This window comes from Ammodytes marinus, assembly GCF_949987685.1.
Source record: "Ammodytes marinus genome assembly, chromosome: 22".
Taxonomy (NCBI): Eukaryota; Metazoa; Chordata; class Actinopteri; order Uranoscopiformes; family Ammodytidae; genus Ammodytes; species Ammodytes marinus.
The window spans coordinates 6,498,202-6,523,932 of record NC_137226.1 but is presented as its reverse complement, the minus strand read 5'-3'; the positions used below and the strand labels follow the sequence as shown (position 1 = coordinate 6,523,932).

The following is a 25,731-nucleotide window of genomic DNA, read 5'->3' as shown; positions in this document are numbered from 1 at the left end:
AGTGAAAATCACTTATATCGCTAATTAGAAATGAATGGAAGTTGAAAAATCTGAACCATGGTCAATGTGAGTCAAGGGGTCCAATCGGTTAAAAATCAATAGTCCACAAAAAAAAAATGTAAGGAAAAACAATCTAATAAATGCTGGCAATATTCCATCAACTAACTGGGATGAATCTCAGAAGACTGAAGTTATTTTACATCAGGTGAACCATGTCACATTTAACAGTGCTGTAAAAGAGGAAACGTAATACCACCACGAGCGATTCAATGTTTGAATGTAGGAATGCACGGTGCAGCAGGATCTACGGTAAGGCCTCAGCCCAGCTTACTGGGTCTAAGGGGTTGTGACAGACCACTTAGCGTCCCTACACTTTGTGTTCCAACTGCTCAGAACATGAGCTTTCAATAACTTAAATGTTTCGTCTTGTGTTTATGAGATGGTGGTACGCCGATGGGAGCGCATTCAAATAAACATCAGCCCGACGTCACTTGACCGTCGGCCTGTATTTGTCAAGAAAGAATTGTCCTCAAGTGGCCCTTTAAAAAACGTAAGTCACCACAAGGAACATGACACATAAAAAATACATGGCCTTACAACTTGGAAAAATACTGTTGGGATAGGCAAATATAAACACGTCATGAAGCCTGTTTTCTAGATAAACAAAAGTCTATAATATCTGGATTAGCGGAATATATTTGAATATCTCTTCAGTGTTGTTCATGTTGATTTGTCGCACTGAGACAAGGTTTCAGAACATCACTGTTGCATGGGGCTGGCCCGAATGCCATTTTTCAGGCTTCGAGTATTCGTTGGTTTTTCCCGAGCGAATATTCGGATATTCGTTCCAGAAAAACACACCATCAAACCAACATTAATAATGCCAATGTACTCACTGAGACCGAGTGTGTGAGTCGAGACAGCAAGCTGCGTAGTTTGTTGATGCTTTAATAACTTTCGAACGGTAGTAAAGTCGGAGTTCCTTAATTTTTCCCCGTGGAGGCAAACAGCTGTTTTTCCGTTCCAAATCAGCTGTCCTCCGCGCCATCGTAACCCGTACAGGAACTTATCAATTCATCTAGGAACGTGCATCATTTCGGCGATTTATAAATCCATACAAAGATCCAACATTGATAGTCTTTTGTGTCCATATTATATCCATTATTGACCGCCTATTCCCATGATGCAAGCAAGTCACGGTTGATGATGGCTGAATGTAAACAAACAGCTGAGCTAAACTAACGTTAGCATTACGCTAAGCATTACATTTCCTTCCGAAATCGCGCTAATGTTGTGGTAGCCTATAGAGTTATTAGGAACACACTCTTGGGGGTGGTAGGATGGCCTAGAGGTAAGGTGGCCGACCATGAGGTCGCTGGTTCGATCCCCGGCACCGGACAGGAGGGTGTGAGTCGTAAAACTAGCAGAGGCTGGTATTGTGTCTACGGTGCCCACCATCTCTACCATTGTGTCCTTGAGCAAGACACTTAACCCCAAAACTGCTCCAGGGGCGCTGTACTGCGGCTGACCCTGCGCTCTGACCCCCTCCGAAGTGTGGTAACTTGAGAGGGGATATGCGAAAAGACAAATTTCAATGTGCCTCGTGTACAACTGACTGACAAATAAAGATAACTTAACTTAACTCTATTATTCTTCCTCTATCTCTCTCTCCCTCCTGCACTTGGTACCGCTTTTAGCTTGCGTCACTCTGGTAACATCACGTAGCCTACTACAGCTGATATCACCGGTTGCGAATAAGAATAATTCGGGCCAGCCCTACTGTTGCACTTGGTCAACTAGTTCCTATGACAGAAAGGTAAGTAAAGCCAAAGCAACATATACACACACACACACACACACACACACACACACACACACACACACACACACACACACACACACACACACACACACACACACACACACATCTCCCACTTCACACACTCATCAATTAAAGGCCTACTTCACCGGTTTGAATATGAAGGTGTATTGAATTCTGAGATCCTATGTAGTATAAATGTGCGAAAAAAATTGAAATCGGTTCATCCTAGCCTGAGAAAAGGCAGAAAGAGTGTTTTTTTTAACCCTATATTTCTCTTTCTCGTGACATCACAGAAAGAGAAATATAGGGTTAAAAAAAACGTACTTTGTAAATATTACTGTGATGTCACAGTAAAAGACATCACAGTAATATTTACAAAGTAAGTTTTTTTTTTAACCCTATATTTCTCTTTCTGTGATGTCACGAGAAAGAGAAATATAGGGTTAAAAATTAACCGATTTTAATTTTTTTTGCACATTTATACTACATAGGATCTCAGAATTCAATACACCTTCATATTCAAACCGGTGAAGTAGGCCTTTAACAGCACCCAACACCCATATGGCGCCCGCTTATAGGCGCCGTCAACAGCTTTACTCAATAAACCTTCCCCAAGCCAGTGGGGATAAATATGGAGCAGATTATGTCAGAAAACAATACAGTGTCCATCATATGCTACCAGCCTAATCCTGAAATAATATGGATGGAATTCTAGCACAACTCCCTGCGAGTGCCCGCAATAAGAAGATGAGGGCTAAGCCATTCTCGGAGCGGGGCCCAAAAAAAAAAATGTGCCCATGACGTGGCGGTGCACCTAAGAAAAAAAAGGAGCCGCCAGTCTGTTGCCACGACAACAAAGCCAAAAAGAGAACATGGGTTCAAGGCCTTGTCAGGCTTTTGTAAGAAACATAAATAAACAGAGAAAAGACTTCATTTTAAAGCACACTGGGGTTGCTCGGACGGCCCCCGAAGGCAGCGCTGAAAAGCAAACTCGCTGTGAGACAACATCAAAAAACTAATGTTGAATGGAGCATCTCGAGGTGCCATCTTTCTTTTTTTAACCTCTTGCAGGGATGACTTTAAACTGTTATTCGAGCCATTCTCATGACCTTTTATGGCAAAAAATAATAACAATCCTGTAGTGCGATACCGGTGCCACTGTTACTTATTATATTCTCTAATCTGCAATATCATTGAAAACACACTTGGCTTGGCTCAATATCACTTTGTATTATTTTAAGGCTATTAACCAAAACCGTAACTAATGGGTTTTGAATACACAGTATGATTACTGCCTTTGTTTATGCAGATTGATGCAAAGCAAGCAGACTTCAAATTACAGTATAGGACCAAGACTACATGACATTATAAAAACTACTCTTAGGGATTTGTTAAATAATATCTGGCAACGTTTATAAGAGTCAAATTTAGTAGATGTGATAGATACAAATAGATAGAAACCTGTAAGATGTAACCATACTAGCTCATCCAAAAGAAAAAAATGCAGTCAATTTCTGACTATGCTTTATATTTAAACTAGGGCTGTCAAAATTAACGCGTTAACCCAGGGTGATTAATTTCTGGAATTAATGCGTTAATTTTTTTTAACGCATTTAACGCATGTGCAGAATGATCCACCCCGTGCATCCCACCCGCTCTACACTAGTCACTCTTACGCTGTGGCTGACCCAGGATCAGTAGCTGCGCACAGCCAAACATAGCAGCACGCTAGTCTATAACTGTTGCTAACGGCCACGTCTGTGTCGCGGCTGGCAGTTGCTCTCGGAAGCAACAGGAGAAACATTCTGCTCCGTTCACGGGAGGAAACAAACGTCTGCAGTTTTCAGAGGTGTATGTACGTGACAACGTCGGCTACACACAAACACACACACTGTAGCGGAGGAAACTGGTGGATGTATCGGTACCGCGCTGATCTGCTTGTATCACAGGTTTCACTTCAGAGGTGTCGGCCAGAACAGCACTTGTGGCCAAAAACTTCAGACTATAAGCATGAGACTAGGAGAGGAGGAGTATGGTTTATCCGCTCTTTATTTTCCTTCTTTCACAGACACAGCAGCATAGATCGCGGGAAAAGAAACACAGGCTTAAACTCCGCTCGTGACTCGTGAGGAGACGTTACAACAGCTGTTGCGACCCGCGAATCGTGGCCGTTAATAACATGCATAAACTATAGCCTAATTTATAACAGCGATCGGGACTGCATGTAGGCTACTTACTCACACACGGGTGATTCACATAAACTCAAATAAACACGTTTCACATGTGGAATGATCGATTACTGCGGCAACGCTCACACATCCGACCGAGGGAGAAGAGAAAGGAAACTTACTAAACAGACTCTCCGGCCGACTGACGTCACGGCCCTAACTGACAGTTATCCACACTGAATAAAACACATCTTAACACACTGTAAAAAATATCAAACACTAACTTATGAACTTTGGGGCCTTTTCTACACACACACGAACAAACTGCAATCAGGTTGTATTCAGGAATGCAAAACCATGGATTCACTCAATAGGCCCTACATGCCATTATAGCCTATGCTATATTTGCTGAATAGAGACAGCCAAATTTAAGTATGGTGTGGTTGTTTTAGTTGATTATAATTTATTTGCAGTAATTACACCATCATTTGGATTTACAATGAATAAAAACTACATTTAAATGTATATATTCACCTTCTGTCCTTTATCTTTCAATTCATATAACAATATACAGAAACAATTGTAATTTTTTGGCCTATTTCGAATGGTAGAATTAATCGTGATTAATCGTGATTAATCCATGGAATCCTGTGATTAATCTGATTAAAATTTTTAATCGTTTGACAGCCCTAATTTAAACCTACTTCCATTTAACCAATATGGTTAGGAGCTTCATTCTATGTTAACAGGAAGTTGGTCAACCTATAAGCGCCAAAAACAGTTAAAATGTTGACATTTTGCACCACATGCTTTACTTCAGTTAGACCAGCCTGACACTCCAGTAAAAAGGCTAAAAAGCTACTGTGTGTGTGTGTTAAATAGGGCAGGTTCTTTATCATCTGGGCGATCGTGCAGGGAGCTTAATTTAGCAGCACTCCACATCAAGAAGACACTTGAAGACCCCTCCCCTCCTTGACTTCCTTTAGTAGCGCCCTGAGATTGCCACACTCAAGCAGAGAAAAGCTGTACTGTTGTGGCTCCTGCACATTTGAACTGCTGAGTGGCACAGACAGCCAGCGGAGGCCTATTGTGCTGGCAGCGGAATCTCTACATTCAATGACAATGTCAATGGTGCACTGCCTGCCCATGATAACGGCCACGACTGACAACAGTGTGTTTGGTTAGCAAGGGACATCATGAGAACAATCAGTCTATGGTTTCCACATATGAAGCCTATGCCAAGGTAACAACATACAGTTGATCAAACAAATATTACATTTAAAACTGAATTTCAGACATGATAAGAAATCGCTGTGCAATTCTAATGTAACATACAACAGCAATCTGTTTCCCAAGACATACAACTGAGCATCTGCAATGTAGTGCGTTTTGACATGAAGAGCTTATACAGTTTTTCCAATATTGTGATATCTCCATATGATAGTTTTCTAAATGTAATGATATTATATCTAATACGGACTGACATTAAGCAAAATTCTGTACCTAGCAGTATGGAACCTTGGCACACACACAATTAAATTCTCTCTGCTTTGTGCTTTTTAGAGCTGTACTATAGCAACGCAGTGTACAGGAACATTAGTTTGGCCTTCAACAATCTAGTCAGTTGAACAGCTGAAATGTTATCTACTTTAGCGTGAGTGTTTTGCCCTGAGCATAATTCCAAACATTTCTCGTGTACTTTTACTGTACATTTCTGTCATCCACAAAGAGGGTTAGTCCACCTTGTGCTGCATAGTTAGTTAAGGTTTAGGCTTTATTTGCCAATGGTGGTGAATGGAATTTGTTTAGCTTTTGAATTCTCAACTCAACAGAGAACAGTTTCCGTAAGAACTTAACCTAGCAATTGGATAAACTGTGTTCCAATCTCTTGAAGTGATGTCTGTTTATGTTACATTGACTAAATGTAAAACTACAACAAGACATTTCTCATGGAGATAAAGGGGGACTGGGGCTCTTTAAAGTGATTCAAACCTCCAAACCGCAAAAGGGCTTGAGTCACTTTCACTGCATTTGTAATCAGGACTTTGGCTGGGATCAAAGACACCTACACACAACCACAACACACTCAGTGAAGAAGGCAAGTGAATAGGAAAGGTGATATCTGTAACCACTTCCCTCTAAGAAAACATTAAAAGACAAACTCCTGTTGCAAATGTCCGCCATGCTTTTGCAATCATATGGTCCTTTCAGTAAGGCCTCTTTTAGTTTTCTGTTTTGTGTGATGTGAAACCCTGCAGTATCTTGACAAGAAGAAAGCCAAAACATTATCTAAGCATAATGGTGTAAGGTTTCTCAAAAATTGCAATGTACAAAATGGATGACAGAGAGAGGTTTGTTGGCTTTCAGAATGTTTGCTTGCTTAGGGCACCATCCACAAAGAAGCTTAATAACAGTGGGCTTGTTTCTAGGCAGTTTTCTCCCATATAAAGCAACAGAATAGACAACAAAACGAGCCCAGAACTCACAGTACTCCTCTCCCTTCTAGAAAAACTACTTATCTGCAACCCACCTAAGCAGTATAATAGCAGCAAGCAGTAAGGCCCTGGACTAGCATACCAGTGGAGAAATTCCCAGATAAGTAATACTCCTAGCCTTGGGGCTTCAGGCATCAGCGCTTTTGGCCACGCCTCCCGGGCGACGTCATTGGCTCAGAGGCGCGCAGCCACTTCCACAAAAGGAATTCCTTCTTACCGCCTGCATGTAAGTATGAGTGCGTTATGTGGCTGCGTGTGTGTGTGTGACAGATCAGCCCTGTTAAAGACATATTTCATGTGAGTTGATAATGAATGAATTCCCATTTTTATTTAATTGATGTAAAAAATATATTTTGAGTCATTTAAATGTGAGATGTATGTTATATGATCGAAAACTAAATTAGAGAGATGAAGATCAGCTAGAAGAAAAGATGCTTTGTACTAGATTATAGCAGTTGGCAGCAGTACCTGTGCATGTAAACACAGAACACAACACGTACAATACAATAGAAAATATATATATGAATAGTTCACAACACACATGAAATTAACATTTGCCTTTTTTAAATTAAAAGGAATAAAAACCTAATGTGAGCCCATTTTTTTAGAATCCATTTCTTGATGTGGCATGCCATGCCACGTGAAAAGAAGTAGAAATCTGCATTAACATTTAGCTCATTTGGAACACTGTTGCATTGGTTTATTGCTCTGGAAGACGAGGTAGATCCTCTTTTAGGGACTCTACACTTTAGTTGTTTATGGCTGAGACAAAGAGCTCGCAGCAGCTCCTGTGCTATTGGCAGGGTTCAGGAGGCCAGAGGGTACGAGGGGGAGGGTTAGAGCGCTGCAGGGCTACCAGCTGGGTCCCACACACACACACACACACACACACACACACACACACACACACACACACACACACACACACACACACACACACACACACACACACACACACACACACACACACACACACACACACACACACACACACACACACACACACACACACACACACACACACACACACACACACACACACACACACACACACACACACACACACACACACCACTTTCAGTGCTCTAGCCGCCGCCACTGCTGCTACCGAGGACGACCATATATGGCTCTGGGATTCCCATGGAAAAAGAAGACCAGGATTGAGGAAGAGAGGGGGGGAAGAAAAAAAAATGCGAGAGGCGAGATTGTAACTGTATGTTTCACTTGGGCTTTTCTTTCAGCAGACCAAAACAATAGCCCCACTTGAGAGCCAAATGAGTTTCCATGTGAGGGGTCCAAAGGCGAGAGTGAGAGAGAGGGAGAGGCAGAGAGGTCAGATAGCAGAATACAACCGCTGTTGATATTTCCATATAATAGAAGCCTTATGTGGAGGGCTACTATACGAGAGGACAGTAGATAGCCCAGTCAGCAGTCACTGAAACAGGCATACAGAATGGCCCACAGTACAACCCCTCCCTCTTCCCCCCCCCCCCCCCCCCCAGCATACTGGCACTGTGTCACCGCTCACGCCAGTACACTCTGAACCCAAGAGGTTAAATGAATAGTGTGGTGGTCAGGGTATGCCCCGTGGGTGTTTTTTAGCCAATTTATAGCCATTACCAGCACAAATATGGATCGTCACACTGCATCACAATGCAGGCTGAAATGCTAGTAGGCTGTCAAGTAATGATCAGGACTAATGCCGTAGAGAGAATACACATTATTTCACCTTTAACTATAATAACCTCTACATAGCTAAACAAGTTGAACAATAAGTACATTCAATTTAAAAATCTTCCGTCGTAAACATGGGGATTTTTACTTGCTTTTAAATCAGTAGTGCAGAATAGATTCAAATGTAGTCAGTCAGCACGATTTTCAACTACGAGTGAAATTGTATTCATGAAATTCAAAAGCAAATGATATAATGACAGGACAGAATGCAAAAAAGAACGCCAGCTCCATATGAGACACTGGTACATCCATTTGATTCACCACATGTAAAAAAGATTTAATAAAAAGGAAAAAAGATGATGTTGGTCCGAGCTACAAGGTGAATTAGTGTATGCTTAGATGTGTGTGGACATATATCTATGCGAGGCTAGCGTCTGTGATAAAAGCAGAGAGTGGAGTGGATGGAAGAAGCAGCAGCAGCCTTTACTAGTGGAGCCTCAAAGAGGAAATGAGAAAAATAAACAGCCACTTCCTGTTCCTCTCTTGGCCTGAAATCTCCCAACAGCCTGATCCCTCCCACCATCAGCACCTTAGTAAGGACAGACCAGCAATACACACACACCACTTCCTCCCTTATATCTGGGCCTGAAAACACACAACTACAAGGGAAACTTTTTCTACTGTAACTGAACAAGAGACACAATGGGGTATAGATTTGAGCCAAGTCTGTTGATTGATGGTTAGCTAGCCACAATGATTATCAATAGTGGATATCAGCTGCTTAAAACATGCTTTACGTGCAAACGATGCGCCCAAGACAACTTGCCAACAAACCTGTCAAATAAACACAGTGGTGTGGATCATTAAAATGTATTGAACGAGATGCTATTGTTTGATTTATTTTTTTCAACATACAATATAAAATGCCTTGGGCGTTGTCTGTGTGTTTTTTCGCACTGCATTTTAATTAATTCCTAAGTTCTCTATACAGCTGCCTGAGTGGTTATGGTTAATGAATTATTCATTTTACAGTCTATTAACATATTAGCTTGATTTCGACGCAGTGACCGGACATTTATGCTCCATAAAACACAACAGATACAATTTAATTTTGGAACACATTGTTGTGACTTCATTTAATCTTTTTATTTTATTTTTGCGATGCCTCTCATTATAAAATTGTATGATTTGGTTAATATTTCCTACTATTTTCTTTTGTTCAATGGATTACATAACATAAGTTAATGCTCAGTTTATTTATTTAATTAAAAAGAGTTTAATCCTTCTACAGACAACAAGTGGATGTGCTCTGTCTGTCTTAATTGTACTGGCTAGGGCTGCTGTGTAAGACAATGAGGAATTCACAGTCTTTAGGTCCAGGTGTTTTCAGTTAAAAAAAAAAACAGCTCATAAAAAAAACACCCAGCGAGCAGACAACAGCGGGACGGTTTAAGTAGAAGACACAGACACAATGTGCCACAGGGTGAGGAGAAGGCTGAAGTCATCCTACAAACATTTCACAGCAGCTCAATATTATGTACGGTTGTGGAAAAGTGACAGGGCAGACAGAAAAGCAATTGATGTGATGGGTATTAGTTTGTTAAGGCAATTGGTAAGTTCCTTTATACCAGAAGTTCAACAGGCAATTATTATTATGCTTCCATGTTATTTGTCATTAGCCTGTCAAACTTTATCCACAATGCGATGATATCCGGTACAACCTTATGTATGGCTGATCATCACCAAAATGCATGAGATAAAACATGGCAGCCATTTTCTTCAATTCACATTAAACAGTACTCGTTGTCACATTAAATGGCCAGGGTCGATTCCATGTCTGTGTTAATGCCGTCAAATCAGCCCAGCTCTTATATATACACGTGGCAGCAGAGGAATTCTCCTCCTTACGACCCCAGGTGAACCAGTTCCAACCTGCAGCAAACACTCATATGAAATACTTCAGACAACCTTTACTGTGTTCCAGAGCCTGTGGTGGGGGGGGATGCTTCTGGTATTTTATCCCAGCTATGCATTATTCCACTAAAAAGGTGAGACACGGCAGGCAAAAAACATACATGTTTTTACAAGCACTGCTCAATTTTGAGATTTATTTCACACTAGTATTATAAAAAGGTCCAAAATATAAAAAAATGGTACGCGTTTACTCTACTAAACCTTGTTTGATAGCATGTGTATATTTCTCCTATAGCCCATAACCATCATAAATGAATTTTTAGTTTTTTATTCAAACATCTCCGAACAAAATGATATTCCAAAATAGTTATTGTTTTAATGTAAGTAATCAACTGGCAAAGTTGCATGATGATATCAATAAGTTCAAATGTTTTACCCTATTCACCTGCACCACCTGGCCTTAAAACAGTTCAATGTACAGATATACTGACCAGTCAAATTTATATGTATCCATTTACCCTGGCATGATATGTCCTCTATGGATGTTTTATATACACTCATAAATTTGGATTGGGTTCACATCTGAAGAAAAACTATGTGTATTTAATTTTTACTGCCTTTACAAATAGACTTTGATGGTCCTTCTAACCCATTTATCCTACACAGTGGATTTTCAAAATAAAATATGTTTTTGTCACGGTGACACAGTGTGCAAGACAAACAACATGGACATGTCACAATCAGCAGATGACCTGGCGTGTTGCAAAAGGCATTGGTGCGTAAAAACACCACAGGGACTTCCTGCCGTTGATTACGGGGTTGGTAAACGGCTGAATGAAAACAGTGCGTAAAGCCAGCTAGACGAGGAGAGACCTGCCAATTACATACAGGTAAAATATACATGTTGTGTGATAGCCATTCTAAAATTAACGCCTCTCAAGTCATGCAGCACGCCGAGGTTAACTTACAATAGCACTAACCGTGATTCACAGCATACCGGAATTCAGCAGTGCATGTGATGACCTATCCTTCTATGTAAGAGGTTAAATCAAGGGTGTCTTGTTTATCTCATGTCAGTGAATCCACAATACACACACAGACAGCATGATTAAAAAAACACCCAAAAGGCACATGATAACACAGACGTACATTGGCGCCTGTGTGTAAAGGCGTTAAACAAAACGTTTAACGACTTCACAACAAAGCAGCTGATTATTAAAAAGGGATACAAGGTGGTAGTGGCTGTCAAAACATCATGTGATAAACCTAGGGATGTCACAACAACAGACATGTAGTAGTCGATAACAATACCAGTAAAATTCCACGATTCTCGATACCCATCTCTATACAACTAGAGTATAAAAAAAAATCCCATAGACTTCAAACTTAAAAAAAAAACAACAGTGGCATGAAGCCTTCAACCAATAAATTAAAAAAACACATCTTAATTTTGCATTTAAAAAGGCACACTACAAAACTTTAGTATAAATAGTATCGGTTCTCATGACATCCGTAATCGTTCCTCAAATCGAGCCGCAACTGTTCATCTTACTACCGTTGCCGCTCCTGTATAATGGCTGGGTTGGCTTTAATCCATATTGATCCAGACACACTCCCTTTCTTGTGTCCCTATTATAATATTCCTCCTCCTGCCATCTGCTTGAACTCAATAGATAGCTCACAGTTTCCTTCTGCGAGCCCTGTCTTGTTTCATGTGGTGAATAATTTTCATGATGCAATTAATATTTCCTCGACTGTAGCCTGAAGACTTCAATGCGGTTTTAGGAAAGCGATCATTCATAAAATCTTATGAATAGTAGCACCAAGAGGCTCCATACGAATATAATCCAATTAAATTATGATTAGTCTCCTGAGTGTGTATTAAACGGAACCAATCGTACTGCAATTAGCAACAACAAAACATGACAATAGCCAATCATATACAAGGAGGATTGGCAGTTTCCTATTCGACAAAGCAGACAAAGAAGTATACAAATCAAGACAGTCTAGAATTCCAGTCCATGAATTATTAAGTTGCATCTTAATATATTCTGCGATATGTTAGGAAATGCATGAGTGACTGATACTGTACGGCTATGGCCTTAAGCTTGAGACAAAGAACCTGGGAGCCTTGTGCAACCTTTTACAAGAAAAGGGATGTGAGAGCAGACAGCTTTTAAAATGGGCAAATATCAAATGCCTGAAGACAGTGTGGACATTAAGAGTTTGGCACGAAGATCCTGTTACAGCTTAAATACTGGAGTAACTCATCATTGCAATCCCAATGATATTTTAATGATGAGATTATACTGCCAACTTTAAAGCCCATCTACCCACTTATTAAATAGCTGGTTATAGAAGCAGGGCTAGTTCTGTATGTAAAGCCAACTAAATAAATAGCAAACACATGACAGATAGTCCCATACACACACACCAAAACACAGTGGTGCCATGTGCTGAATTACAAACAATGGTCAATAGATCTTGCTGTCAAAATCGCCGTGCCTAAAGAATAGACAGGGTTCAACATAACTTTTTTTTCCTACTGGCCCGCCGGGCCAGTGGATCCGAGTTTTACTGGCCCCTTGTATATTTTCACTGGCCCTGCACACACTTTTTTTTTATTCATAATTTAGTGTCAATAATTATAATACCTGTATTAGAAAAATAAAGAAAAATAACCAGATCTAAAGGGAATATCTATACTGTAACAGTATAGATATTCCCTTTAGATTTGGTTATTTTTCTTTTAGTTAATTATATGAAATGTTGATATTGCTCATACACATAATATAAAACCAGGCAAACATATTGAATTAGAAGCCTACAACTGAAAGTATGTTGAAAGAGTGGGCCAGTATTTTAAAGTCCAGTAGTTTGATGGTTGTTTTTATTCTTGAATTTGGGAGGTTTAATGAATAGTTCACCTGCAGAAGTCATGTTCAAATATTTAAAAAAAAAATAAGAGATGAAGGTCTGATCATTCTTTGTGGTGTGGTAGGCTGTTTTTATTACTTTCTCTATAAGCATTAGGGATGTGAATGTGTCGACCGAATGACCGGTTTTCCACTTGCGCTCAAGTTGACTTTAAAAATAGAATAGAAATCCGAAAATCAGTGGGTTATGCCGTTTTTTTTGGGAGATTTCACCGTGTATGCGAGCGCGCTGCAGGAGTGTCACTTCTCCATGAAGTGTCAGCTTCACATAAGAGTCCGGTGTGGGACCATTTTTTCAAACTATTGATAAAAAACAATGCAGTGCAAAATATGCAGCATAAGTTAAACGCTCGTCTAAGACTATGACGTTAAATCACTAGAAACACACAATGCCTTCGTCCGATCACAGCAGCGTTTCACCGTGTGATCTCGCCAGCGAGTGAGTGAGCCGCCGCGCAGAAGAACTGTGGTTTGTGGCTAAAATAATAACCGGGGATATTCTCCCCGTTAGCGATTTCAATGGGAAAGACTTCCGCGATCTGATTGAATGTCTCGAGCCTGAAAACACAGTGCCAAACTGCGCGACTATAGGAACTGTACAGTGAGCGGAGTCCCTCCGTTCGTTTCTGTCTACAACCGACACAATCACCGGAGACGCATTCACAGCGTTTAAATAACGCCTCTCATTTGTATTACCATTGGGGCTTGGATGCAAATACTGTAACATTACGGCGGCAGATAAAGGAAAAGCGCAGTTATCATTTTCTGCACCTCAACCTCTGCTGTGGGAAGAAAGAAAGGGGGCAAAGCAAGTCGATTGATTTGTCGACTCGCAGGCGGACGGTAGGCAGCTCTGCCAACGGAGCGAGAGTGCACCCGGCCGCCTGTCAAATCGCCCACGCATCGGTTGTCCACTGGCCTTTCATTAAAAAATATATTTTATATTAGGTTTATTATATTGAGTCTTAAATAAACACTGCTTTCATTCCGACTCTCAACGCGCATTTCAATGAACCATGATATAGTCTACAAAAAGATACTGAACTGTGATTGGCCAGTCACTGGCCCGGGCGGGACAGTGACTGGCCAATCAACTTTCCCTGCATATGATTTTACTGGCCCCGGGCCATCGGGCTATACGTTATGTCGAACCCTGATAGATTGTGGCAGACCCTACATGGACAGAGAGTGACACATGGGTAATAATTCACTAGACTTGTTAACCTGTGTTAGGCACAAAATGTGGGTTATATACACCATAAGGTCACCATGGTAACAGGGCACCAGGTGGGGGTTGAAAAAGCAGATGTAGGACAGCGGGCTGCTGTGGTTGTGTTTTGCCGTGTGTGAATAAACAGCTGAGGTGTGAAGACAAAAGAAAGATATACCGACCTGGTTAATTCCATCAACTCCTATAAAAAACATGTATAAGTTATTGACAAATAAATAACGGACAACACACCTATACTATTAAGCCATGCTAAGTGGTGTCTGTACTAACTGGATCTTGAGTTAATATAAAGAATTCAATAATGCTAATCTCCATTAAAAAAAAAAGTTGCAACAAGAAAAGCTTCCATCTCCCTCTCAGAACTACCTGAATGCAAATGATTTCACTAGCTCCAGGGATATGATTTTTCATTACGAACATATCAAAAAGCGGCATATACATAGCGAATATCTATAGGGTTCCCTATTTAACCTACATGCAAAAGAGTATTGCTTTGTCACCTGGGGTTATTTTCATAGATTTGGAGCCACATGCTGTTGTTTCTGTACACCCTTTCAGAATGCCCACAAGCTGCTGAAAACCAAAAATAGCATCATGCCTTTACATCTCACCCTCAAAATGTTTAATCCTTGGTCGGTCAGCAGATCTGGGAGTCATATATATTATGTTAAGTTGTTTGTCCACTGTTTGGTTAATGTGAAAAAATAGCCATAAATAGAAAGTTTCAAAAGAAAAGATGATGTAATGTGTTGATATGACTGATGAAAACAAACCTATTGATTCACATCTTCCACCACATGCGCTGTATTTGTTCCATTACAAGATTCATTTAGTGGATTTCTCATTTCAAACAGCTGAGCAGCCCTGCCAATGACTCTCTCCCTCTGTCCCTCCGTCTCTCTCTCTCTCTGTGCTCGGCCTGTTATGCAACTCCCACTCTCTGTACATGCAAATCCACCAACACACAAGTGACTAGCAGCCAACACAACCTTCCCCGAGTCGTTGTCATGGAGACGGCAGCGGCAAGATAATGTTCATAGGACTTTTACAGAGAGAGAGAGAGAGAGAGAGAGAGAGAGAGAGCGCCATAATGAGGGTGTGTAATGTCAACAGAGCCGAGGCATTGTTAATACCCGACTCTTGACACGTTAAGCTGAGCTCGGAGTCCTGTCGCCCTCCGTATGTCCTGGCCAAAGGACACATAAGTGCAAAAGGTTCAGGTGTGGGTCAGTCAGTGTGTGTGTGGAGAGATTTCCTTGTGTTGAAGCGACAAGCCCTGGTTACCTCTACGCTACCCTAATTGTCTTGATGGAGCTCGGTGGGCAACGGTACAATTCAATTCATTACAATGATCTTTATTTCAACTCGTGATACACTGAAGTTGCTCTTATTTACAGTGACGACGAGCAAGAGGAAAGACAATAAACAAGCGTAATGAAATAAGGAACAAGGAATAGGATAAAATGGGGTATAATACTATACGTGAGCAAGAAATACAGCTAAAGCAGTTACAGTGAGATAATTCAGCAAACGTACTCTAAATATACCACAAATGGCCCATAGTGGTTCATTTTTCAACTGCTTTTGCATTTGGAGCACTACAAAAGAAAAGGCAGTCATTCCTAGGTTGGAGCGAGAGCTGTTGGAGCAGATCACTAGAACGGGTACGATAAGATTCAGTATTCCGATTGAGCATAGCAGAGATATAAAGTGGTTGTTTACATATGATGGATTTAAATATCAATAAAAAACAATGTTTCTCAAGTCTCATTTAAAGAGAGGGGGAACCAACCTTCTCATATAGGGAACAGTAAAGAGTGTTGTAGCTATGGACTGTGACTTCAGAATGGTAAACTGAGTCCAATGACTTAAAGTGTATAGACAACATGCTTGTGGACTACATCTACAACTGATAAAAAGCCAGCCTGATAACCCTCTTTCAGTCAGCTGGGCCTTGGCATTGTATGGGCGAGAGAGAGAGAGAGAGAGAATGACTGGAGGGGAGGGGCTTAGGTGACAGCTGAGGAATGTCTGCTCTGCTGCTCTCTCTCTTTGCCATGGTTTCCAGCGACTGTCATGTGAGGAATGCGACGGGCTACGACGGCGACAGGACTTGGAATGCTACCCTCTCAAGACGAGTTTAGCCGACCGGGTCTGGAATCTCCACTTGTTGTCTACTACGGAGGGAGCCCCCTTCTCATTCACTTGTGTGCCTCCTCTTTACCGATACATACACCTGAAGCCATGCCAGCTGGGTTTCAGTTGAACCAATCTCGTAAACGCTGAGAAGGAAATTCTAGTTTAAAAACTACAAAACCTACACAAATGTAGCACTCTTCACTCTGGGGTTCTTGCATGTGTCAAAAACTGGAGAGGTTACATAATTATTATTATTGGTTAATTCTCAAAAAAAAAAGTCTTCCCTAACAGCATCCATGTGTGCTAGAGGGTTGGTAATGTTCTTCTTCATCGTGAATCACATCATAAATTCAGACATGTTAGCTTAAACCTGCCAAATACTACTTGCGATTGTTTTAAATAACTCTTATTGTATTTGTCATTCATGTCATTATTAATTGCAGTCATTTAACATCACTGTCTCTTGTTAACTTTCTTTTTGTTTCATCAATTCAGTTATTCCGATACGGTTCTAGCGCTTTGTAATTGCAAATGATTGTCAGTCTTCAATGATCTCTCAAGTATGGATAAAGGTTGATTGATTGAGTGATTGACGTTGATCAGAGAACATATTTACAGGTCCTTCTGCAACAAGTAATTTTTAAAGTAAGAGAAGTTCCATAACTGACAGAGACCACTTTTAGCCTAAATTTGAGATGTATATGCCCGAGCTGCACTACAAAGCAAGGTTACAGACTCTGACTAACACCCAAACTTAGTATCATCTCTTGAAACCCAGTTAGGGGAACTTGTGGCAGTGGTATTTATAACCCTGCACTAGTCACTAGCTTTGGGGAGTCAGAGATATCGCTGCACTAAGTGAGGAGTGAACTCTCATGTAACAACATGACACACTTCACAACAAAGCCAGAGGTCAGCCATTCAATAGAGTAGGGAAGTGCAGGCTCTTGCAAAAAAAAAAAAATTATATTGTCGAAATGACCACCAACTTATTATCTATAATACAAAACTTATTTTCATAAAATTGTGCTATTTATTCTCTTCTCAACTTATCTAAGCAAACCCACATCAGCTTACTGCAATTATTGGATAAGCACTATAAAGACAAATCTCTATTGCCGGCTTCTTGAACTCTTTTATAAGAATTCAAAAACCCAGGATTGCATGCTGGCCTACTATACACACACAAACAAAAACACACACACAGCTTCTCGTCTCCAGAGATGGTTAGGTGCGGAGAGCGGCACTGCGTATCAAATTCTTTCCTCACTCAAGCTCATCCCTGGACATCGGCCGAAAAAAAGGCAACGTTTTCCACACAATGAGTTTGCGCAGGGGGGTATGCTAAATCAAGATTTAATCATAGCAGACGGAGCACTAAGAATGCTTGATTTAACAACACCATTAATATACGCAAAATCAAATCATCATCTTAAAATAAAGCCGATGACCTAGTTCACAAAACTTGCTTTTAAAACTCTTTATAGGTGAAGTATTGGACAACAAACACACCATGTAGAAAGGTGCTGAACTTAGCTGTATGCAGGCTTACTCAGACCAGACATGTGGGCATGAGTAATGATGAGGTGACATCACTGAAAATCTATGCTAGTGTTGTAATGTTTAATGTAAGGATTACTTCATTAATCCTTAGAACATTTCAGTACATGCTATTTAAACAAATGGGTGAAGGAAGAAACCCTTCTGATGTAATGATTACTAAGTGTTTCTACAAGCAAAAACTGGAACCATGATGTGTTCATAATAAAGTTACAGCCGTGTTGCCCATTAAGGCACAGACACATAACTTGAATGTCGATACAACTTTGTCAAATATTTCACTATATTGTGTTCACTACCTAAAAAAGGTACAATTAGTAAGCACTTAAAACCTAAAAAATAGTATGTCATTGCTTTACACAAGCATATCAATTGAATAAGATTATAGTAACAATTGACAGTAGACTAGTGCCATAACATAACATATCTTCCAGGTACTATTTCATAAACAGTAAATAGAGAAATTATGTCAAATCTGGAGTAGAGCAGAAAATGGACAGAGCAACATTTGAAGACAATACAAATGCATAAACTAGACTGACGTATTCACAAATTATAAAGAAGTAGCCTGAAGCCTAAATTGAAGCAATAGTAGGCTACAGTACACATCTGTATCACCTTTCTGTACTGCACCAAGCTATCATATTATTTCAACCATTTGACGGTTGTTTTGTGAGCCTCATAAATCACACATGGGGCCGTGCTTGGTTTCAAAAAGTTTCACACATTCAAAAAGGTAGCACCTGGGCTTACCGACTGACTACCGACAGCCATTTTCATTATTAGGCTTTCAGAGTACACACAGGCTAGGAGATGTAGCTACCGTGGTTAGCGGGCAAATACTTAGCTTAGCACCGCTGACATTACAGCCAAAGAGCAAAGTATCTGACACCCATACGTTTCGGGTTAAAACAAAAAACAACTCATACGTCGCCAACTTCAAATTTGGAGACAAAAATGGCCATGTTGACGTCGTTTGTCAAAGTGGCTAACGAATGAATTAACCTTAGCTAAACGTCCAAAACAGCTAACGACTGATAGCATCTCCTGCTAATGTAGCGTTAGCCTACAATTCACCGATGTTTACAACGTCAACAGCACCCTTTAACTAGTATAGAAAACACTTCTGGCAACTACATTGGGCATATAGTAATTGTGGTACACAGTAAAGGCCTTGCAAAGACAACTTTATTCCAAAACCGAGTGACGTTATCTCAAACGAACACTGCTTCCTCCAGAGAGTAGTCGCAGCCCCGGTGGAGGGTTACATCAACAAAACGACTTTTTCTTTAGTAGCGAGGTTATAAACAGCCTTGTGAGATTCATTTTAGCCTGTATGAGCGTGTCAACCAATGGCAACATTAACGTAAAGCTCCCAACATTACTATAACCAACAATATCACTGAATGGTTAATAAACACTGGAGGCTTTGGGCTTGACAACATAAAATAAATAACCCATCGGAAAAGCAGCAGTACAGCCATTATACATCAAAGCTAGTTTACCGAAAGGGTGAAGGTACTACAGAAAGAAAGGGAGGCTTTTAACTAGATTGCACAACTGACAACTGCAAGAACATTTAGCACTGCTTTGGTTTCAAGTATAACAAAACTAAGTTTAGAGATAAGCCAATGTGTTCATCTGTAAAGCGTAGCAAATTAAGTTTATTTTTTAACTGCTAGCCAAGTTATAGCCATGGTCGTGGGGATTCATTTGACCCTGGATGATAGTGTCAATTAATGACAACATTCAAACAAAGCTCCTAGCATAACTTTATCCAACACTATCACTGAATCATGGACTTGAATATAATTCACAGCAAAAAGATAAGAACTAGTGCAGCAATTATCCTGCACCCACTGGCTGAGGATACATCCAGGCTGGTTAACTTAGGAGGGGAAAGTACTATTGAAAGATACTCTTTTAACTCTGCTGCTTAGTGAAGATTGCAATATTGAAACAGCATTCACATAAAGCACTGTTTTGGTCCTTTCGTGCATAGTGGTGACTACAGTGTACAGCCATGTGAAAGCTGTTTTCTTGAGGGTTTTGATGGGATAGTGGCACATCAGCATAGTGGATTCTATATTGTTAATATTAAAATATTTGTAGATTGTAGTATTCTACGTTTTCACATACTTTATCATTGTTTGTTGAGTACATATCACTATAGTAGAACAACTCTCCAACTTTCATGCATAAGAGGATACACATCTTGACCAAGTTTGTTCTAATTCATGCATTAAAGGTGGACTCACTCCCCCTTTAAGAGGTTTTAAGATAAGCCCGATGTGATCATCTGTAGAAAGCTACTATGCATCGAGAAGTACGGGTGTGCTATAGGTATAGTAGGTAAACAACGGGATGAGAATGGCTTCCATTTGACAGGTGTTCAAATCCAGGGCGAAGCTTGCGCCAAACAAGCCGATATATGTGTCCAACTATGCCGGTGAAAGCAGTGCCACACACACACACACACACACCTACACGCACACAAACACAGGAGGAGGCTATAACACAAACCTGGTGGAGGGCGGTGAGACCGTCTACATTGGCGTAGTTGATGTCAGCGCCCCGGTCGAGCATACGGAGCACCTCCTCGGTATCGCCGCTCGAGCAGGCGGCCAGAAACACGGCGCCATCATCGAACTTCACCTTCGTCTTCTTCTTCTTGAGCACGGGAGGCTCCAGGTCCGTTTCCGAGCCTAGCCATCGCTTCAACTGCTCGTTCCTCTTCTGCTTGGCGTCCGCCATCTTCATCCCCCTCCTGTCTCGGGCTTCTTATCTTTCTCCGAGAGAGGATATACTTTATAGTGCCACTATCCCCACAGCAGCGCACTGGGGCGTGGGAAGGGAGGGCTGGCGAGTGGCGAGAAGGGGGGGAGAACCGAGAGAGAGCAAGCGAGAGAGAGAGGGCGTCTGGATTGTTATCCTAAATCTCGCGAGATTTGAGAGCTCAGGAGCTGCAGTATAACGTCATCATCAGCCGATTATGGCTACTCTTGGAGGGGAGAGTAGCAGGGTAACAAAATAGGCTACTAATAGTAAAATTAAATGTAAAAATGTAATAACATACTTCGAAGATTGTGAGTTCATGGGAAATTACTAGATACCTACAATTTAATTGGTTATTTTATTTATGTGATCTTAAAGTTAATATTAAATATCTTAATCTTATTAACACAGGCAATACAACTCTCTAATTATACCAAGAACTAAATAACAAAGTACAAAAACGAATACTTTTATATTTTTTTATTTTATGTGTTGTTTTTTACTTACTCTGAATGTAACACACACTAGCTTTCATTAAATATATTATCTGTTTCATATTTTATTTGAATGTGTATTATATTTTGCTTACCCTTGTTGAGCACATCTCTGCTCTATTTGTAAATGGATACTCTGTTCAATAAAGCTTAAAAGAAAAAAAATGTGAGGAGGGTAATCCCTTACAGACTGACTGTGAACACCAAATAAGACATGAGAGAATATTACATAACGTTCATCTAGCTCGCAAGCATTTTTCAGAGACAGAGGCATTGTTAGGTAGCCTACAGTAGCAAGATCTATACCAAATATTTATTGCTCCATTTTATATTGTATAGACTCTTGTTTATTGTGAGAATACTGGGTTCACAGTAGAGGTCAAAGTTCACCATCAGTTTAACCACAATATTTATCACTTTATCAGCGAATATAACAAGGGTAATTTGTTATTGTAATAATATAGGGTATCAAACTATCCATCAATAAACATACAAATTCAAGGTCCATTTACTTGCTCAGTTGTCATGGAGATGTCTCAGTTGTTAGCAGGAGATGTTGGACAAGGTGTTTTAACGGTCAGTGATGAACATTTAAAATGATGCAAAGATATTTACAATCATGTTGTCTTTTGTGAGTTTATTCTCAATCATGTTTCCGTTAACAAAATAATTGAATTACAACAATCATGTATAGCAAATTGAAGGCACAATTGGTGACAATGTATTTTCTAAGGAACTGGAAAACTATACAGAAGGGGCGTAAAGAAAGGAAAATCATGTTGTCATCACTGAAGTGAAATGGTTTATGAGGTCATTTTCATATATTACCCAACAATACACACAAACACATATGCCCCTGTGGTTACCCTGTGGTTACCCTGTGGTGGCCTGGGCAGCTGCCACCCAATTAAATGGGACTCAATGGGCTTCATCCAGCGATGCCATATGCACTTGTACAACTGAGTTGTACCCTATATTCGTTCTACACATTTTTTTTCCACAGGTGGACAATGAAAACCAAAACTGTACATTATATAAGATTTAGCTGATGCTTTTATCCAAAGCAATGTATAATAAATGCATATGTCTATTGCCTTTATTTTTGCATGACGCAGTTTTCAAATTCTCGTATTCATGTTTATAGAATTAATAGAGTTGACGTGCATTTCCCTTATAATTAAGTCCTTTTTTTAGATTGTTATTATTACAAGGAACTGGTGTCCCTCCTGCATGACTCCTGTTTTTCTTAGTAGTTAGTGTATTTCCTTTTCTTTATTCTAATGACAGCTGACCTACCTTTGTTATTTTTGTTTCAGGAAATGACATTTAGCCAAGCAACCTAAACAAACTTTCTTTTTAGAGGTATTTCCCCTTCTCCTCCACACATGAACGCACCAATTGAAATCACTATTCCAACTATGTCCTATGTAACGTGTTGAGTTTACGTCTTATAAAAACAAGTTGCTCACTGAGGGCAAATAAAAGCCTTCCTTACCCACAAAGTACCTGTAATGATTTGATTGGTAACACTTGAGGTGCTAGGGAATGTCTAGTGGACTCAAGCTCCATGGTGGTCCGGCTCAACCTGGAGTAAAAACACTGTGGCCAGGCATAAAGTGTTTTTTTTTTATTTTGGCACCACCCTGTGTTATTGTTGGCAGACACCCATGTGTACACGGCAGGGGGTGCGGTATTGCCTCCTCATAAGCAAGTTGTGGGTACGAAGCATGCAACCACTCTTTTTTAAACTTTTTATTTTTTTTTAAATAGAGGTGTCATTAGAATTGATAATGATGTTATTCTTGGGTTTTAAAGACATTTTAAAACATGCTTCTGCTTGATACGATACCACCCACCTACTGAACTTGAAGTTGACATCCCTGAATAACTAGCTGCGTGAGCACGAATCCTGGTTGAAAAACATTTACACAACTGTGACCATGGATCCATTGTAAAAACATTTTTTTTTAAATCACACTACCCCCATTTTTCTCATTTCAGTACCATATTCATCAAGTCACCAAAAACTGAATGTGGACAGATCTGAGATAATTTATTGTCTGCAAATTGACTAAATGAGACTTTGGGTTTGCGGCATGAGGGGACTTTATAGAGCCAGAACACACAGAGGTTAAGACGTAGAGAGAACGGAGCTGCTCAGCTGATAGTGATCCCTTAATGTTACCCAAAATGTCATGGGAATTGACTGTGGTTCTACTGACTCATATGGGATAGTGGAACACCGACGGCGTCAGTGTCAGGAAGTTGTTAGGCAGAGGCTTTAGTGTGCTGCTGATATCAGGAGGCTTGGAGGGAAAGTGATGTGTAAGCTGCTAGAGGGCCGACCTTATGGGAGAATGACAGCCATGTGGGCTACATCCAACCCCAGCTGAGCGGAATGAGAGTGTACTGTGTGTATGTCTTGTCTTTCCTGTATCTGTCTGCTAAACAAGTGCGCTTTTGGGCTGCAGATGTTGAATAAGCTGTTGTTTCAAGAGGTTATTTTGAACAAATAACATTTATTTTTCATACTATTTAAATATTAGGCTCTATGTGAGCACACATGCCTTTAGATTTCAGTAAAGGTTTAGTCCTATCTTATATAATCAAATGAGTCCATTCTAAAGCTAATTTCAAATGCCATGCACAATTTCTGTCATTACTTCTAAAATATATCCAATCAAATTCCTTAAAATCAAAATGAAAACATATTTTAGTTCTACCAAAAAAACGCTTTTAATTGTCAGGTATTCTGTTTATATATCAGGATAAAAATTGCAAAGAAGCCGAAGGGATATGAATGTTCCCCACTGGTGTTGTGCATTCTTAAACTTTGCGAAGCTCTCCGTGCAGTTTGCTTAAAATCTACAATGTCAACAATGTAGTTTTGCAAGAGTGGGGGCCTCCTGTTGCGCCAAAGGCATGGAAACTCTTAACATGTATGTCTGCAAACTCGACTTAACACCATAACAAACATCTCGGATGTACAGTAATACATCCTGTTTATGCGTCCTGCCATACCCCCCACTGCAGCTGTATTTACCTCAGTGATGTCAGAAAGTTAACCGTGGCTTGTTTTAGTGAGGATACTACAAAGAAGACATTTAATTAGCTAACCTTTTGTTTTACATGAAAGTGTCTGTAACATGACTTTTGCAACACGGTTGGCTACACTACCTGCAGATACTTGCAATCAGTAGAAATAGTTGTGGTGGGAATGAATGCATGGCCAGAGGATGCATCAGGATTTGTTATGCTGTTCGGCAGGAAATACATTATTATACAACACAAAGGAAAATCATTTGTCGGCCTCACCTCTGACAGGCCGTCGCCGTGACTACAGTATGTGTCATGAGACTCTGAGAGAAGAAAAAAAAAAGCTCCTGTCTTTCATTACCCCTCACTTTGATCTCTCCACTGACTGTTTGCTGTTGTTCCTGTTTCCTCGAGAGGATAAAAGAGTGATTCAAGTGTATTAATACCACAAAATTGCCCTGGCGCACTCTCACTGTTTGTATTCAGTGGCTGAGACGTGCCAGAACGAGCTGATTAAAACCCATTGACAGACCAAAAAGTCTTGTTTCGATGTGGGCGTGTCCTCGGCCGTGTGACATCACCGTCCGGGCCCTCAGCACCTGTGACTGATCCCCAAGAGGAAGCTTGTGTTTACAGCTCTAATTGAGTGCTTTCCGAAGGGACTTCTTCTCTGGTGTCGTTTGTGAAAGCAGATGAGGCGACCAAGTCAAGTGTTCAGGAAATACAACTGGAAACAAGGAAGAGATCAGTGGTTTGATTGTGTGTGTGCTTCTAAGGATGAATGACATTTTGATTGGGCTATTCAAAGAGAATTGTAGGAAATAAAGTTAGACTATATGCAACTGTATGTTTATATAGCGGCATATACACGTATATTATTGGCCCTCCACATATTTCAGTCAAAATGATCCACCTCTGTTACATAATATTGGAGGTTCCTATCACACCTCAGTCTGTATAGTCAAACATTTTCTCTTTCAGTTTTTCATTACTGAATTTTGGAATTTATTATCAATAGCTAGACATTTTGGGGTACAATGGCGCCTACTTACAATGGAAAAGTCCGGTTTTGAAAATTCAATGGTAAACATGTGGGAACCCTGTAACAAAGATTGCGTATCAGAACAGTTATCAATGGTGTCAGTCTAGACTGTATTGATATCTCCCTTCCAAAAACCAAAACTTTTTCACCAGACTATGGGAAACTCCATACAGTAACTGTATCCAGTCAGTCATATCCACCAGCATGTCAGGGCAGGATACCCAGACAAGCAGCACTCACAGAGGGGGTGACTGCTGAGGTGCGGACAACTCGGCCCCATCTGAGACAAGCCAGACTCCCTGCTCCCATGCTCCCCGTGTCACCCAAAGCCTGTTGTTGGCGCCTGTGACACTCACACACTCATCTCCAACCCCCAATTTACGGGTCCAGACAGCAACTAGCTATCGAGTAAGATATAAATAGTCACACTTTGATGTTATCAGAG

General features: G+C 40.4%; 1 protein-coding gene across 2 annotated transcripts in view; it reads right to left on the bottom strand.

Annotated features, from left to right (window-relative positions):
• The window catches only part of ppp1r12a (protein phosphatase 1, regulatory subunit 12A), a 58,166-nt gene extending 37,414 nt beyond the window's left edge, over positions 1-20,752 (bottom strand). For both annotated transcript variants that reach the window (XM_080051206.1, XM_080051207.1), the window contains exon 1: positions 20,463-20,752. In XM_080051206.1, the coding sequence (XP_079907332.1) occupies positions 20,463-20,699 (237 nt within the window). In that variant the 5' untranslated portion in view covers positions 20,700-20,752. The remainder of the gene's footprint in view (positions 1-20,462) is intronic.
• Between the last annotated feature and the right edge of the window lie 4,979 nt (positions 20,753-25,731).